The sequence below is a fragment of the Halichoerus grypus genome, chromosome 2 (assembly GCF_964656455.1).
Source record: "Halichoerus grypus chromosome 2, mHalGry1.hap1.1, whole genome shotgun sequence".
NCBI lineage: Eukaryota > Metazoa > Chordata > Mammalia > Carnivora > Phocidae > Halichoerus > Halichoerus grypus.
The window spans coordinates 178274599-178289192 of NC_135713.1; the positions used below are offsets into that span (position 1 = coordinate 178274599).

General features: G+C 51.7%; 1 protein-coding gene across 2 annotated transcripts in view; it reads right to left on the minus strand.

Moving 5' to 3' along the window:
• Positions 1 to 1060: 1060 nt before the first annotated feature.
• Positions 1061 to 14594, minus strand: part of AKAP1 (A-kinase anchoring protein 1) — a 36519-nt gene continuing 22985 nt past the window's right edge. For both annotated transcript variants that reach the window (XM_036106054.2, XM_036106050.2), the window contains exons 3-11: positions 13913 to 14046; positions 12204 to 12330; positions 11484 to 11611; positions 9431 to 9608; positions 7860 to 8010; positions 7336 to 7403; positions 5966 to 6039; positions 5669 to 5731; positions 1061 to 5095 (exon numbers count right to left, since the gene is read on the minus strand). In XM_036106054.2, coding sequence (XP_035961947.2) covers positions 5021 to 5095; positions 5669 to 5731; positions 5966 to 6039; positions 7336 to 7403; positions 7860 to 8010; positions 9431 to 9608; positions 11484 to 11611; positions 12204 to 12330; positions 13913 to 14046 — 998 coding nt within the window. In that variant the 3' untranslated portion in view covers positions 1061 to 5020. The remainder of the gene's footprint in view (positions 5096 to 5668; positions 5732 to 5965; positions 6040 to 7335; positions 7404 to 7859; positions 8011 to 9430; positions 9609 to 11483; positions 11612 to 12203; positions 12331 to 13912; positions 14047 to 14594) is intronic.

The window sequence follows — 14594 nt, forward strand, 5'->3', positions numbered from 1 at the left end:
TAAAGCTGGTGAAACAAAGTTGGCGAAAATGTTTCCCGGTAACGTGACTGAAGTTTAATGTCACCATTCTAAAACTCTTGAGATAGAGGCATATGTGAAAAAAGTTTGGCATTCTGAACTGGATTCTAGATGATTCTAACAAAACCCAGGAGACAGAGAAAGTGTGTGCATGCACATCTGTAGGAAGAAAGGCAGAAATCTTTCTGCTGAGTTTCCCTTTCGGGGAGAAAGGAGGAAATATAACTACATGATATTAAGAGAAACATAAATTCAGAGTTACTGGCGAATAACTGATATCCACTGATAACACAGAAACAAGATGTTAAATGCTAAGTTTAGGGGCACCTGGGTGGCTCAGTCAGATAAGCGTCTGCCTTTGGCTCAGGTCATGATCCCAGGGTCCTGGGATTGAGCCCCGCGTCGGGCTCCCTGCTCAGCCAGGAGTCTGTTTCTCCCTCTCCCTCTGCTCCTCTTCACCCCCGACTCTCTGCTTTTGTTCTCTGCTCTCTCTCAAATAAATAAAATCTTTTAAAAAATAAAAATAAATGCTAAATTTACTACAGGGAAAAGTTCTGATCAAGCAAATGAAAAGCAAAAAAAAAAAAAAAAAAAAAAAGGCCTAAAACCACCCCAAAACAAAACAGAAAAATGAACTAAATGGCAAATAATATTGCAACGGTGACTACAGTGAACAAGTCAGATTCAACTACTGACCTCTTAGATTTCGCTAAAAGAAAATTCTAGCAGTGTGCTGTTTATAAGCCATCCACCCACCTCATTAGTTAAATGACAGAAAAAAATACAAAATTTAAAACAAAAAGCACCAAACAGAATACCAAAGATATTTCACATTGATGAGAAAATATCACCCATGAGCTTTTTCAAACCTAGCAACACAACAGCTTCTTTCAGAAGTTTCCACTTAAGAAGAACAGGAAAGCGTGACAATACCAGAATCTTTTAATGCACTTTTCTTGGGAATGGACAGAAAGTACAGACAAAAAAAAAAAAAAAAAAAAAAAGTGGAGGGAGAGGGCAAGAAAGAAAAACTAGATATGAATAATTTACAAGCTCAATTTAATATATTACATAAAACTTTATAACAAACCAACAACATGCATTATTTTTTTCCAAATGTTGGTAAAACATTCACCATGATTGCCTCTCAAAAAAAATTCATGCTAAAGGTCATCTGGAAAAATAAATATGCAAAGGAACCTAGAGCTTTTTGAGTAAGATAAGGACAAACACCAACATAAGGCCGTCAGTACCAGTATGATGCTGATCGGTGGGACAGTCCGGTACCCCACAAGGTAGCCCCCTGAGCACCTGGGCCGTGGTTAGTCGGCACACACAGGCTGCGAGTGTAAGATATACACACAGGATTCCCCAAGACTTAGTATGAAAAATACTATAAAATCTCATTGATATTTCCAATGTGCATTACATGTTGAAATGTTAGGTTAAACAAACTATTAAAATTAGTCTCACCTGGTTTTTTCCTTTCTATTGAGGCTCCTAGAAAATTTTAAATTACACACGTGGCTCACATGTTTCTACTGGGCAGTGCTGGTGTAGAAACAATCCAGATGTTCTCTTTTCTGGCCACATCCCTGATGACCTTTCCCAGTGGAGATTTTTCTCCTTTTCAAGATCATCAAAGATCAAAACCATTCACTCTGGCCTAGATGCTACGTGTTCTTCCTGGCTTTATTTACATTTCTCAAATTTTAATCTCTCATATAAGCAAAGTGATTGATCACCTCCTGCCGTGGTGTTTTTGCCATTCTCAGTTGTAAGACTGTTTTGCGGGCTGATGTTTTAACGACTGTAGCCTTTACATGGGGATGCGGAACAAAGCATCATCAGTGCTCGTGTTACTTCAGAGCGGCTGTGGTTGCGACCTGCCTTGGGACAAGAGTCTGGCTTTGAGTGTCCAACTGCAAACCACTTTCTAAGTCACCATCTATTTCCAGGGTCAGTTTCTGCCTCACTGGGGTCTCATGAGGACCAAGTATCTCCTGCAAAACGGCACCCTGTCTTGACACAATAAGCTCTCCATCACTCCAGCTGCTCATCTTGGTTTATCTTAAGCCCGTGACAGTTAAGGGACGTGTGTGAGGCTGTACCAGGCATAGCAGGAACCCGGGCCCCAGCCTCCATGCTGACACCCTGCTGGGAGCAGCCCCACTTGGCAGGGCCCGGAGGACCCGAGGGGAAGCAGTTGAAATAAACACCTGGAGTAAGAACAGGTTGGAAGCTCTAGCCTCCTGCACCAGCATTCCACCTGTCTCCCCCATACCCCCGGGCAGGTGACCAAGTCTCCCTCCAGGACCATGAGTTTTCAAAGTCATACTTAAGCCGTCCCCCTGGATGGCCCAGTTAACTCAGAGCAGATGTCTAAAATACACTGGCTCAGAGGACTGACTTCCAGAATGGGGAAGTGAGGACCTCCATAAACCTACCCCTCCATAAGAACAAGATTACCAGCAAAATGGTCAAAATCAACTTTTTTCCAAGCTCTGTAATCTGAGAAGGGTTAATTCAAAGAGTACATGACCTTCACCAACCTCTAAACTCACTTTACTCCCACATATCAAAACCTCCTTAAAGGGACCCATCCCTGAAGGCTAAGACTATAAGCCCTGAGCAGCCCACCTCCTCATCCCCAATGCCCATCTTCCCCAATCCTGGGGGCCTTGTCCAAGGGATCCTGACCCATCACCCCAGGAGCTGTCTCACTGGAAGCCCTTATCTTGTCTGGACCACCCTGTCCCCCACCAGGCACCAGAATTCTGTGGCTCCCTCCATTAAAACCTTTCAATAGCTCCCAAAGGCCAAATCTGCGCACCAGGCTTTGCGACTCTCCCCAAACTGGCTTGAAGGCTCCCACACACCCTTGTCTGCTCCAGTGATACAGAGTTGTACAGAAAAAGCTGAGACTGGGTGTAACCCAAGCTGGCCAATGTCACCGCCAATTACTGCTGGGACTTAGGATGAGCAGCTCCGACCCCATAAAAGCTTGCCTTGGGCCAAGCTCTGTACGAGCAGGGGACACTCCCATGATTTTGCTTCATTGCCTTGAGGTTGGTCCCATGATCTGATCCTACAGATGAGGGAAACAGTCTGTTAACCACTCGTTACCCACGGCCGGGGAGAGTGGCTGCAGCTCTGTGGGAAGATTCCTTCAGTGTGAAGGAACCTTGGGCAGCCTCCACTCTCCAGGTGGTGGTGGGGGGCGGGGGGTAAGCTCCGAGACACAGGCCAAAGGGCCCAAGCCTGCCTTTGCCCTGGAGGGTCTGTTAAATCAAAATGTTATTCTGGGGCGCCTGGGTGGCTCAATCAGTCAAGCAGCAGACCCTTGATTTCCGCTCAGGTCATAATCTCGAGCCCCATGTTGGGCCCCGTGCTCAGCGGGGCATCTACTTAAGATCCTTTCTCTCTCTCCCTCTTCCCCTGCCCCTCCCTCCTGTGAGCACAACCTCTCCGTAAAATAAATCTTTAGGGGCGCCTGGTTGGCTCAGTCGTTAAGCGTCTGCCTTCGGCTCAGGTCATGATCCCAGGGTCCTGGGATCCAGTCCCACATCAGGCTCCCTGCTTGGCGGGGAGCCTGCTTCTCCTTCTCCCACTCCCCCTGCTGTGTTCCTGCTCTCACTGTCTCTCTGTCAAATAAATAAATAAAAATCTTTAAAAAATAATAATAATAAATAAATCTTTAAAAAATCAAAACTTCACTCTGCTCTCCCCATGTAGGCATATATTGTTCCTAGCACCGCAACAGATGACATAACTTCAAAGATCTATTGAGAACACCCAAAGAACTGTGGAAATCAGTGCTTTAAACTCAGGCCTGGCTATCTGAGGCACTAGGGGAAGCCGGAGGAAGCTTGGCTGCCACCTTGTGGGGCAAGGAGAGGGAAAAAATGGAAATTTCTGGCTAAAGGGGCTCCTTTAGACAGGGCCCCTCCACACTCACCACCACCTCACTCCCCACCCCAACCCTCTCACCCTGGAAGAAATGGACTCAAAGCTACAATGTATACAGTTTAAGATTTATATAAGTTACTTTCTTATGTCGGCACAATGCTAAAAGCCAGTCTAAAAAAAGAATCAAACACACCACAGGAAGGTAATTCAAATGAGTTGATTTTTTTTTTTTTTTTTTTAACAAATTTGTACAGGAAAAAAAAAAAATCCCCACTCACAATCTCTACCCTACAGTCGCCCTGTCCGATGTGCTGGAAGCCGCAGGGGCCCACGGGGCAGCTCACTGATGATGTGCGGTGTGGAAAAATCTTCAGTTCCCTTTGTTCTCCAGTGTATCTTATACAAAATATTACATTTTTTTAAACATATATTTACAGAGTTTGCACAAATAGAAAATGGTTACAAATTACAACCAGGCTTGGCAAGATACCATTCCCCTCCCCCACCGGCCAAGGCCGGAGGTCTGACTGCTTCGTATTTACATACGCATTAAAAAGTCTGCCTTCCTAGGACCTAGATGAAGTTTATAAAAACTGGTTAAACATCATAAATTCGTTGATGTAAGCTGTACAAGTAATCAATACCAATTAGTGATTTCATGTCTTGCTCCCTGAAGAAAGATTTTGAAGGAAAAGAAACCCTCTCAGGCAACACATCCCTTGGCCCGTCTGCTGCGGTTGGTTTGGTTCTGAATGAGGGGAGGAGGTGGGAAGGAAGACGGGAACAGAGGTGGTAGAGGACAACCTGGTTGAGACAGTTTTACTTTCACTTTTTTTTTTTTTTTTTTTAAAGGCTTGGAACCAGGCTAAACTGACTGGCTTGTTAAACACCATCCTATGGCTTTGAAAGAACCCATGGTTCCTTCCTTGTCTGAGAGAGGAGATTTCTCAACATGACTACAGTGTGAAAAAAAGAAAAGACGACCTTCTGGGGAAGATAACGTTTGTTATTCTGATGTAACGTCTTTGCCTCAGCGCCAAGCCCAATTTCAACAGTGTATAAAGACTCCAGAAGCGTCTGTGGGGGACGGGGGTCAGAGGCTCGCGTAGTAGCTGTCTACCCACTGAGCAAGGCCTCGCTCCACCAGCGACCGGTTTATCAACACCGCCTAGAAGACAAAGTTCCCTTGAGAGCTTTACCCACTGCACCTCGGGGCCAGCTGTCAGGCCAACGAGGGTTCTCCCTCTCAGTCCCAGATGACCACTGCAGACCACAGGTACCAGAGAAGTGGGGGGTGGGGGACAGGACTCTACTAGGCCAATGGGGACATTTACTGAATGTTCTGTCGGCATGAAGGCGGGCTTCTCAGTACACTAAAGAAATCTAAGCGTTAACACCATGAAATGGGGTGGGGAAAACCCAGTGGACACAGGGTCCAGAAAGGCCTAGGTCCAGGAAGGACCACTGACATTTTGTTGTGGGGCCTGTCCTGTGCACTGTGGGAGATTTAGCAACACTCCCCGGCCTCTACCTGCCAGATGCCACCAGCATCGCCACCCCTGACCAGGGCAACCAAAAAAATGTCTCCAGACATTGCTAAATGTCCCGGTGGGGGGGGAGGAGGGTGCACTGGTCTATAGTTACATCCTCTGATTAGCTCAAGAGGACACAACGGCAGAATCAGCTCCCAATCAATCCATGACTACTGGCCAATAACTTAAAGGAAAAGAACAGAACTTACTTCATTTCCAACCACACTCCAGAGCTGAATGAGAGGAAGGCCAGTTGGACTGTAACTTGTCACCTAGAAAAACAACAGAAGAAAGCAAGCATGTTTAAAAGCTCCCCCCGCCCACGCACCCCTCATTAAAGACTGCTGGCCAACCCAGGGCCCAAGCCACGAAGGAGAAAGGAATTCAAAGGTCAGTTGCCAAGAATCCAAGATGCTTGGGAAGAGGCCGGGAGGCACTGCCCAAAAGCCAGGCAGGAGGCTCCTCAGACAGACCCTGGCCAGCCTGCCCGCCTCCCAGGCACACACCTGAGCCAGCAGCGCTGTGTTTCCGGTCATCTCGCTCATGGCTGCATCTGCTTCAGGTGAAAAGTGGTCATCATCTTTAAAAGGAAAAAGAAAAGCAGCATTTAGGCTTTCACGGAGGCAAAACATCCTTGTCGCTCACACAGCTTCCAGGGGTTTTCCGAGCAGATGCTGCCAGGGACCGGAGAACCGTCTGGAAGAGCCACCTGTGGCAGGAACGGAGGCCAAGCCTCCGCGGGGCTCTAAGCGGGTACACTCACAGGGGCTCTGCTACAGGTTACTGCCAGGGGACAGGAGCAAAGGGACAGAAACTCTGCCTTGAAGAGGAACGCTGCCGCCGCCACCACCACCTAATCCAGGCGCAGCCCAGGCTGAACCTTCCTCCAGCGACACCTGACGAAGGTGGGGCCACAGAGCGCGGCGTGGGCAGTCCCCCGCTAGTGGGCAGGGCACGGGGCGGCACTCTCCGTCGCCTTACACACTTAGGCACAAGCACAGAGCCGAGGCAAGAGGCGGCACGGATGGAGAGGCAGGGTCACAAAGGTCTGGGGAGGGCCTGGCAGAGGAGGGAGCGCTGCAGCTGGGCTTGGACAGACCGCGGAGACGGACAGAAATGGAGGGGACCACACAAGAGCAATACAGGAAAACAGAAGGAGGCTGTCACCCAGCGCTCGGGCGGCCCGGACTGCAGCGAGCCTGCAGGACCTCTAGCACATGTCCCGGATGCAGACCAGAACAAGACGAGCGGACTATCACCTACAAATACCAAATTCCACATCATGGGCAGCTGCAACTTGACCACTGTCCACATACCAGTTCCTGGGTTTATGTAATTCCTTCGGCCACCCCGAAGGACAGATACCATCCCATTTTCCAGAGAGTTTAGAAAACCGGCAAGGCTACCTTGCCCAGATCACTCCGCTAGTCCCCTCCGTCTGGGGACGGGGTCAGTCTAGGATACCACACCTGTGAATGTCAGCACGGTCCCCATGGTGCCCCGGGGGCGGAGGCCCAGCCGAGCAGTGCTGCATGCCTCCACACCTACCCTCGGCCATGGATGCTAGGACCCTGGGTCTCACCTACGTCCTGTGTTAGAAACCTCTCCAAGCTGGTGGCCTGGGGAAAGTCCAGAACGGCGGCCCTGGAAGGGTGGCCCATGGGCCAGCAGCACCGGTGGCATCAGCTGAGTATTTGTTAGAGAGGCATGTCCTTGGGCCTCGGCCCAGACCCATCCAGTCAAACTCTGACCAGACGGTTCTCCGGTCCCTGGCAGCTGTGTTAGCCTAAGTCCTCCGGGCACAAACGAAGGCTCTCAAGGAGAAAGACCTACTCTCAACCACGGTTCCCACCTTGCCAGGGGCTTCATCTATTACCTGACAAGGGCATCACGCTGTCCAGAAGAACCTCTGCTCCCTGGAATGGCAGAGTCACAAAGTCAGATCTAGAAAGGCAAGGAAGGAACACTGTTTATGAACCTGAAGGCTGATTCCATTTCAGGCCAATATTTACTTTGTGCTTTAGCGCTGTGAGCCCTCAGCAAACCCAAGACGAAGCCAAGCAGAGGCATACACGACGGGGAGCAGGCCGCAGCTCCCAGCATGCCTGAATGCAGGCCTCCCCGCTGCAGCAGCTGACCTCAGAGGGACTCCTGGCACCAAGCTCCCAGAGAGAAGCCTGCTTCATTTCTGCCCTAGGATACTTGGGGGACATCTGCCACAAGACGGGCCTTTCTAGCTGAGGCAAGTAGTGCAGTCTGTTTCTACCAGACTCTGCTAAACCAGAGTAGGCAGCAGAAGAGTCAACCTATGTCCCAGGCTTGGTAAAACTGAGCCAGCTCTGCAGTAATCCCACATCCCGACATACGGGGTGTGTGCATGTCTGAGGAGTGCGGACCCACCGGATCTGCCGGAGCACGTCCACTTTCACTCTCTTATATCCACCGTAGTCCACGTAGCGGATCTCCACTTCATTGCTTTCCTCATAGGAGGCCACCACTTGGGCTCGCCACCAAGCACCGTCCACGCCGGGGGCAGCGCAGATGACCGTTACTGCAGGTCAGGAAGAGAGCGTGTGGATACTTCTGGCCTAGGGCAGGGCACCAAGGGTCACCCCGGTCGATGCTACCCACCTCCCCACATTACTTCTCAGAGGCCTGTGCCTCTACAGGGCCAGGAAATAGCCAGGAGTCTCCAAAGCTGCCCTGGAGCCCGAGACCGGCGCCAAGGGAAGGACCTGGACGTGGGAAATCTGGCCTCCCATGTATGCCACCCAAAAGCTCTCTAGACCAAAAAGCATTCTTCCAGATCCATTTACTCTGAAACCTACTAAAGCCTGAGATGAACAAGGACTGACCAGAAGGAACCAAGTAAAATCCAAAACTCAGGGAATGGGGACTTATATTCTTAAGGGAAAGTCCCAGAAAAAATCAAGAACCTCCCAAGTGCAGCAGATCTTGTTAGCCTGTTCCGGCCCGTGGTGACTCTTAAATGATCAGAAGAGGACCCCTAGGCTTAAGGCCGCCTCTTCTAGCCTTTGCTTCAGGAAGGCGCCAAGAACACAGGCCTCCCAGGCAGCCAAGGCCAGGGAGCAAGTGCGCCAGCAGTCACCTACCCCGCCCCACGGCAGCAGGGACAGGACACATGGAACTACGGGGTGAGCGCCTGCACACAGAGCTGACCACACCATGTCCTCACCCTGACCCTTAAAGGGAGCCCCTGGTACAGTCCTCTTAGACCCCAGTTTGGTCCTCACTGATGGACTGAAGCAACGTTAAGAGACTCTGATGACAATTAAATCCTTATTTCTGCTACAAAGGTTTCCCTAAATCTTTAAAAGCCCATCAGGGTGCTCCAGGGTAGGAGTCCCTGCTAGGGGTGGGTGAAGAGATGTTCTGACATTGGATTCTTGCCAACAAGAGCAATAAGAAAAAGTGATAAAACATAGACTCCGAAGCACAACGGAGTTTAGAGCCCAGTTCGTGCTCAGGTATCACCTGGGCCAGCCATCTGACTTGAGAGCCTGTCTTCTCATCGGTCACATGGAGGTGAGACACCCCACAGCAGGGCCTACTGCTCTCAGGGAGCGTCTCCGAGAACCATCATCTGGATCAGGTACTTTACATATAACACACATACATCCAACCCTGATTCCTGAAACAAGTGGGCATCGCCCCTTTCAACAGATAAATGGCAGAGCTGGGATCTGAACTGATGTGTCAAAAATCCACTCCAATGCCATGGGACTCTGTCAAGCCAGTAGAAAGACCATTTCCATTAGGAAAGCTGGGAAACTCAGCCCAGATGAACTCCACGCTGATGGCAAGAACTCAGGGATGCTGTTCATGTGAAGGATCCCAGAACATCCTCCTCCTGGGTCAAGACCAAAGGAAGAATAGGCCACTCCCAAAACTCCTCCCCCTGGCCTGGTCAGAGCCCAAGGCTCCCCAGCGGAGGCCTGGGCAGCACTTACTTTCCACCGGGGTGGGCAAGGTGGGGATTCCGGGCTGAGAGTAACACAGGTACATCTGCTGGTCCAGGCTACGCAGTGCGTGGAAGGTAGGGTGCGTGTGCTGCTGCACGAACAGGTGCCCGGCGTTGACCTGGTTGACCACGATCACCTCCACAGTGACGCCATCAGGGAGCATGAGCTGTAGGGAAGGGGAAGGGGCAGCAGGCACTGCAGCGATCCTTCTCTTCTCAGGTTTGAGGTAAGCCTGGAGGTCCCAGGGCAAACCTCTGAGCTGGCACATCTCTGAAAAGGGCGTGGCAGCCCAAAGCAACATGGCACCCAAATGGCAGAAGCCCAAGGTCAACTACCTCAGCCATGGAAGGCGTACTCCAGCGGCCCTTGTCCTGCAATGCCAAGAGTCACCTCTAGAGGAGGCCTCGTCCCGGGGCTGGGCAGGGAGGAGCCAGCTGTGGATACCTTGCAGGGGCCTGGGCAGGAGCCTCTCTTGAAGCAAGGGAATGAGGGGCCACAGAGAACAAGCCAGCAGAGAGTAAGAGGTGGGCAGGCCCCAGGCCTGTCAGCCAGCAACCTGGGCCCTGCAGCTAACCCCAGGAGCTCTAAGTCCGGCAGGGTCCCTCTACTCTGCTTTCCTGCCAGCAAGAATCCAACAGTCTGAGTCATCCTGTCTCCTCCTCTCTGCACTCCACAGACCTCCTCCCAACTCATCCCCGCTCTGGGATTTGGAATGTAGGTTTGCTCAGTGGCCAGGCCCAACATTAAAGGCCCTGGCAGAGGCCAAGACTGCTCTCAAAATGACTTGTCCCTAGACACTAGTCTTCCTGATGCCAAGTTACAGGCAACATCTAGGTGCCCTGGACACAGGAAGATGTTGAGGCCACCTTCCAGTCAGGTGGCTGGGCCTCTGGCTAAGAGTCCTGACCTCCCCACCTCCCCCGAGTGCAGCTGGTTGAAAGGCACCTGGGATCTCCTCTCCAGTTCCACCAAGCCACACAGAGAACAAGGGAAGGAAGCCATCCCAGCCGCTCAATTATTTACAAGTAAAGAGTGGGTCTGGTCCAAGCCTGCTGGGGAAAAAAATGCTAGCATTCAGAAGTAAAGCATGGAGTGGGGTTCAGCCCACTCCCCAATATCCACAGGAAAGTAACTGGACACCCATCCCTCCCCGCCACGGCACAAGCATCTTTGGAGGGGGCAAGATTTAGAACCAAGAAGTCAACCCTCCCAAACCAACAACAGGGAGACAATTTTCCTAAAGCAGCACATTCAGCCCACGTGTGAAATGCCGTCATCATCTCTGGCCTACAGAACCCTACAATTCTTCTACCAGGGAGAGAAGGCTCAAACAGAGCTGGAGGCATGCTGCAGGATCTCGAGTGATAGGCCCCAGAGACCCCAGAGAGCCCAGCACACAGAGGCCCCAAGATGTCAGCTTCCCCTCCTGCCAAACTCCAGGAGCAACCTCCAAAGAGCCACCTGGATCCCAGGGTCAAGTGGGGAGAATTTCTGCTCCTTTATAATAGGTACCTCCCGTGAGAGGGAAGGAGGAGGGGAAGGGAATCCTTCACCAGGGCCTCCACTAGACCTGGCTCAACTAGGAGTAAGGAACACAAGGACCCACTCCAAGCCCATCCAGGCCCACAAAGGTGGGTCCCATCCAGGCCTCAGAGGTGTTAGCCTGAGACTCTGGACACATCACCAAGCCAGTCTGGGTGCACCCAGTCTCCTGGATAGACTATAATCCTTTCTAGGCAAATGCCTTGAAAACACAAAAGGTGCCCGGGTGTCAAGAGCCCGAGGAGAATGGTCCTTCTAAGTGGGGACAGAGGCAGTCTGGCTTTGTACCAGCCCCTCAGCCCCAGAGCCCAGCCGCGGAGAACGCAGGCGAGAAGCAGAACCAACTGACCAGAGGAGGCCAGAGGTGAGAGGTCACAGGCCTCAACAAGCTCTTGCCCTTCTGGGCCCACGGTCTTGGGAGTTTCTTATCTGGGGCAGACTGGAGTGAAAGGGAGACAAGAACATCTGGTCTGGTCCGGTCCCCCAGGCGCATGCTCACCCAGGAAGTCACTGGAAGAGAAGGCAGTGCCAGTGACGGCAGGGGCGGGGCGTAGATATTGGTGAGGTTCAGTTCTTTGAACTTCTTCCCAATCAAGTTCAGTGCTTTGTCTACATGATGCTGAGAACCTAAACGGGGGGTCAAGGCAGGAGAGTCACAGTGGGTATGACAACTTCAAAACCAAACTCCCGCACATGCCCCACTCCACAGGAGTTTTCCTAGAGTTCACGTGTATCTTTACGGAGCCAAAAAGCTAGAAGTTTCGCCTTAAGAAGAAAGGCATCTAAAGAGGCTTGAAACCCACTGACCTTTCCAGTGCCACCTCTGCCGCTGTGTCCGTGCTCTGAATGCAAGAGGAGGCTAGCAGATGGGAAAGGCCAACCCTCACCGGCCAGAGGGCAACCACGTTCTGCTCTGTGAGGGAGCCACCTGAGGCAGCAGGCACCCTAAACCCAGGCCCCCCAGCCTGCCCATCTGAGTGCCCACGCCCCTCCTGGCCAGAAGATCCGCGGGAGGGAGCCGAGGCTCCTTCAGGTAGCTGAACAGGAGAGGAGAGCTAAAGGAACACCCCCCTCTCCCCACCGCCCCACGTTCCCTTCACCTGGGATGAGCAGGGTTTTCTATTCGGAGACTTAAGATTCCAAAAGGGGAATAATTGGGACTCAAATGCTTTACATTTCAGGGAAGACAATGAAACCCAAGCCAGCAGCTGCCACTGACCTTCTATGTGGCAGATCTGGATGTTCTGAGTGTAAGGCAGGGTTGAGATGTAGATCTTGGCACCAGATGTTTGCTTCAGAAAACTCACATACCGCCCCTGCTTGCCAATTAGCCGACCAACTAAGTGCTGAGAGAGAAAGAGACAACTGGGGGTGTTAATGGGAAACCAATTCCCTATGTTCCCAAAGACCTACCTTTGTTTTACACAAGGTCAAGCTCAAACATACCATTAACTGTCAACATGCCAGCAGTCATCTGCCACTGTTCTGAGCGCTTAGCTCTGAAACAGATACTTTTATCACCATTTTACAGATGAAGTTAACAAGCTCAAAGGGGCTAAGTAACTCACCCAACATCACACAGCTACTAAGTGGCTGAACTACAGTCTGGCTCCCATTCTCAGCAGTTCCCATTTCTTCCCCGACAATGTGGCCCACATCCAGAAAGCTGCAAAGCCAGCATCTTCTCCCAAATCTATACTAGGAGAGGTTTCACCAGCACAAGGGTCGATTTACGACTCCTCCACCTCCTCAAGTCTATCCGGGTTCGAAGATAAAGAGGCTCCATTCGAAAATAAAAGTCAAAGAAAGAACCCTTGGGCTTCTGCTGCCAATTGACAGTGGCCCAGAGCCTCTGGAGCATGAGGCCTGCAGAAGTGCCCGGCGTGCCAAGAGCTCAAGGCAGACAGAAGAAGCCCAACTTAGCCATGATGTAAGTAAGATAGGCTCTGAGACAATCCCAAATGACCCCACCCCAGCAGAGCCCCCAGGGACACGGTCGCGCTGCACCCAGAGCTGCCTGTCCGTGCCCTTTGCAACCACTGGAAAAGAAGGTACAATGGCTCTCGGGGTCACGGGGGGGAGAAAACACCAAGGGAGCCAGCACCCCGGGGTCAAAGCAGCCCGCCTGACCCAGAGTTCAAACCAAGCCAAGTCTCCAGGCGGCAGGGAGCTAAGTGCCCAGGAGAATTCAGCTGGCCAATTATTTCTGAGCCCCAGCAATAAACATCAAGATCAAGCTAATAAAATTGTTAAGTTAGAACAGCAAGAAGCTCGAAACCACTTCGGTACCCTGGATTTGAAGACTGGTGAAGTAAACTGACATTCACACAATGAATAATGCAGTTAAAATCATATTTTCAAAGAATAACACAGGAAAATTAAATTGTTAAGTATTTAAAAGCATTAATTAAACCAACATCATCTCAGTTTTGTTTAAAAACCACAGGGTGCAAGACGAGAAGGAAACACCCGTCTTCACAGTCACTCCCGGGGGTGAGATTAGAGCAGCTTGTTATTCTCTTCATACAGGTCTATACTTTTCAAGCTCTCCGAAATATGCTCAATTATCAAATATACTTTGCGTTGGGGAGCTTTAGAGCAGAGCACGGCGAAGGGACTCCCGCCTGGCCCATATCCTCAGTCTGGTTTTTGCTAGCATCTCCAAACAGATGGGAGCTCCAGCGCACACGAGGAAGCCCCAGGGGGAGAGTGAGTAGCCTGTGAGTTTCAAGGAGACGAGAACAAGTCCCCCCTGAAGGCAGCTGTGGGAGCTCCACATCGCAGGAAGCTCTCTGGGCCCTGGTAGAGTGTGGCCCTCCCTTTCCCTCCAGCCTCTGGCTTGCTCAGGGGCTGCTTCGGGTTTACTGTCCCTCCCCGCTAAGCCCGATGACCCTGGGCCTGAGGGAACGTGGAACTTGCAGCCCTTACCTTGGGCACCTCGATCTCCCAGATGATGAGGTCCACCTTCTTAGGACTGGAGCCTGCTTGGGCGTTCTGGAAACTGTCAGTCTTCCTGGGGCCACAGCAGCCATCCACTGAGTCCATGCTGTTCCCGTCCGAGCCTGCAGGGGAGGAAGCAGCATGCACAGACACCCAGACACCAGCTAAGAGCAGTCAAAAACGCACAACTCCCAAATCCACATTCCCAGGAGGTCCCCGCCCCACACCCCCTCCTCAGGCTTGGCAGGTGACTGTCAACCCGAAATCTAGAAGGCTTAGAACAACCCCGATGAAAGGAGGACTGGGGGTGTAGATACACCTAATTTTAGCCTGTCACTCACAGCCCCACCTGCTGAACTGGCGGCCACGCCCAGCCACAGCTGCTGGAGCAGGGACAAGTGGTGAGCTGGGAAGGGGGGTCCGCAGGGTGGGCGAGCGGGCCAACAGGTCCACACGGTCCCCGGAGTCGGCCGGCAGGGCTGGCCTCCACAGCCACCGCCAGTCACAACCGGCCCACGCCCCTCCAACCGCACCAGCCCCTCAATACCAAGGGACTCTAGTCCCCCACGGCCCCCGGCCCTGGCTCATGGACGGTGAACTTCAGTCAAGCAGAGCTAGAAGAGTCCTCCCTTGCGGGATCGTCTGAGGGCCCCATTCTTATCCTGCCCCG